At 45.4% G+C, this 2,982-nt stretch overlaps 1 protein-coding gene across 1 annotated transcript; it reads left to right on the plus strand.

Annotated features, from left to right (window-relative positions):
- Positions 1–350: 350 nt before the first annotated feature.
- LOC147623699 (uncharacterized) lies at positions 351–1,798 on the plus strand. The gene has a single exon (XM_086820788.1). The coding sequence runs from the start codon at positions 351–353 to the stop codon at positions 1,191–1,193; it is 843 nt and encodes a 280-aa protein (XP_086676914.1). The 3' UTR covers positions 1,194–1,798.
- Positions 1,799–2,982: the final 1,184 nt, after the last annotated feature.

Consider the following 2,982-nt stretch of genomic DNA (forward strand, 5'->3'; position numbering starts at 1 on the left):
CTATCAAAGCTCAAAGGTTTACTAGGGTTGTGATGTTACAATATCGCGCCTGACAAGTCGCAAAGCATCATGAACAATCATTAGCACTTTGTGTTGGTAAGCAACATTAATAGTGGCTTAAAAAACAAAGATGAGAACCTTAGCACACATTAACATGCATAAACACCACAGTTGATGGAAAGGGGATACAGAACACACACGCTTCGTGGTTTCTCTCCAACCTCCCAAAGATCTCATCCTTTCCTTTAGATTGATAGCCATGACTTGCCTTGCCCACATGAGAGAAATACATCTAGCAAGTGTTTTGCAATGGAAAACTACACATGGTCCAACAAGGGTGAGTAGCATACATGCATTGCGTGATCGAGCTCACCATCAAAATGTGTCATGTGCATGGCCGTAGAAGACAAGTGGCCATTTTGATGCACACTTTTGTCTCAATTTATGTATGTTGCGCATACAGGACTGCGCATACTGGATTCACCACCTTTCACAGTTCCCCTAAGTCTTGCAAGATGCAAGCACAAAAACACGACCTTGCATCAGAGCTCTCCCACCAAGAAGAAGAAGAAGAAGAAGAAGAAGACCATGGCGAGTTTGAGGTTGGCTCTACCCCCTCAAAAACTAGGGTCGGGAGTTGCAGGAAGCAGCAGCAGCAGCAGCAGAAATTAGCCTTATCCAAGACCAAACAGAAGAAGTTGCTGCGCGACGAGAAAGACAGGCAGCAGAAATCCATGGTGGTGGAAGCTTTCCATAGCTTCTACAGAGCTCAGTACCGCGAGCGATGGCCTACCCTCCTGTCTGCACTTGATACTAAGCCCCGCTCTGCTTGCCTTATGAACAAATTCGCGGATCCTGAGGTGTTTGCACAAAACATTGCCGAAGTGTACGACCTCCGCCGCCTTCCGTTTGTCTCCCTGCCGCTGTTTGAATGCTCTGATAGGTTCCCCCATCCTCAGAGAGATGACAGAAATGTCTATGCTTGCAACTTGTTAGATGCCGCGTCTGTCTTGGCCACTGAAGCCGTGGAAGTGGCCCCCCAGGACCGGGTGCTTGATCTGTGTGCCGCCCCTGGCGGCAAGTCTGTGGCCATCCTGCAGCGCTTAGGGCTTCCTATGGGGTCTCTCACTGCCAACGAGATGTCTGCTGATCGTTGCCGTAGGCTTTGGAAGGTATGTATAGCAAATAGATGACATGCTTAGATATATATGCAAGAAATTCTTTAGAAGGTAAATGTGTTAGATAATTTCGGATGTAAGAATGAAAAACAGTAGGGTGGATTGATTGGGTTAGTGCCATGCCTGAGTCAATGCATGCAATATTTTATTGCCTATTTATGGGCTCGTATTCTGAAATGGCGTACAAGTAGATGATTGCATGTGTAATGAAGGCTTTGGAAGGTATGATCAGCAAAGTGATTACAGGCGAAGCACATCAAAACTGATTTTACCTAAGGAGATCACACATGTAAGGAAGGCTTAGGAATTGAATTGATAATGTTTGTCCATGGGCGTGTAGCTCGAAGAAGTGTTTCACTCCAAGGTAAAGAGCTAGGTTTTCTACCCACCAACCTACGGTGATGGGATGCAACTGAATGATATATGTGTGTGTGTGTGTGTGTGTGTGTGTGTGTGTGTATACAGATCCTTTTCTGAATCAGAGAGTGGCCTTGACTGAGGAAATTCAGTCAATTGTTGTGCTGTCCTTTTTGCCCATTTTACCTCATTCCTCCATTCTGTCATATGCCATTTGCCATACTCACTAATGACATTCTGCATACGAGAGACGAAACTGTCTGTATACACACATGCATGTATGTGTGTATACAGACATACACACATACATGCATGTGTGTGTGTGTGTATTTTACAAAGAAAATATGCATTGATGTGGTGGAAATGTGCTCTCTAATTCCTCTTTGTTGATGCAAAGGAATTAGAGAGCATGGAAGGAAGGCTTAGGAATTGAATTGATATGTTTGTCCATGGGCGTGTAGCTCGAAGAAGTGTTAAAGAGCTAGGTTTTCTACCCAATGTAACTGAATGATATGTGTGTGTGTGTGTGTGTGTGTGTGTACATACATACACACTTACATGCATGTGTGTGTGTGTATTTTACAAAGAAAATATGCGTTGATGTGGTGGAAATGTGCTCTCTAATTCCTCTTTGTTGAGAGAGAAATGAAATGAAATGAAATGTTATATTAACGTCTTCAAAAGGCCATAATGACCTATGAGACCAAAAGTTACATCATGGTGGATCTGATACAATGTCTGGATAAAAAAAAACCCAGAAAATGAAAAATAAAGATGATACTACTGGCACCTAGAAAATGAAACTGGAACTGGAAGGTACACTATGGAGGTACCTCCATCTCATAATATGTGCCGCATCGGACACTGGCGGATCTCCTCAATATCCTCTGTGGTCAGCACCCTGACTGGGTGTCCCGCATGCCTCGCAAGAATAATCCGAATCTGTCGCTGCAACCTCCGTCTATGCTGGGATGCCCTCCTCCGTAGTTGTGGGCGTCTGGACCACCCAAGCTCAATCGCACGATCAATCAGTGTACCCCTGGTGTGGGCGGTATCCATGTCCTGCTGCTGCTGTGGTCCATCTGGCGCAGTGATGGCCGGACTAAAGAAGTCTGTAATGTGCCTCTGAGTCTGGCTCTCTGTGCGCCTAAGCAGGCTATCTCTATGTCTCCGCAGCTCAAGCAAGAACAATCCCAAACACCTCTGGTCCTGGTACCCCATGACTCTGGAAAGTGGTCCAAAACCCTCTCTGAATAAACAGTGGAAACGACCACGTATCTCATAGTATGCAGTACAATGGCATATATAATGCAGCTCTGTCTCTGGCTCCCCATGGCATACTCGGCATATCCTGGCCTCAGCTGGTATACCTCTATATCGGCCAATCTCAATCTCAAGCTGGTGTGAGGATGTGCGAATCTGACCAATAGCACATCGTACTGCATGA

Source organism: Cibotium barometz, chromosome 26, assembly GCF_041138505.1.
Source record: "Cibotium barometz isolate CiBa-2024 chromosome 26, ASM4113850v1, whole genome shotgun sequence".
Lineage (NCBI taxonomy): Eukaryota > Viridiplantae > Streptophyta > Polypodiopsida > Cyatheales > Cibotiaceae > Cibotium > Cibotium barometz.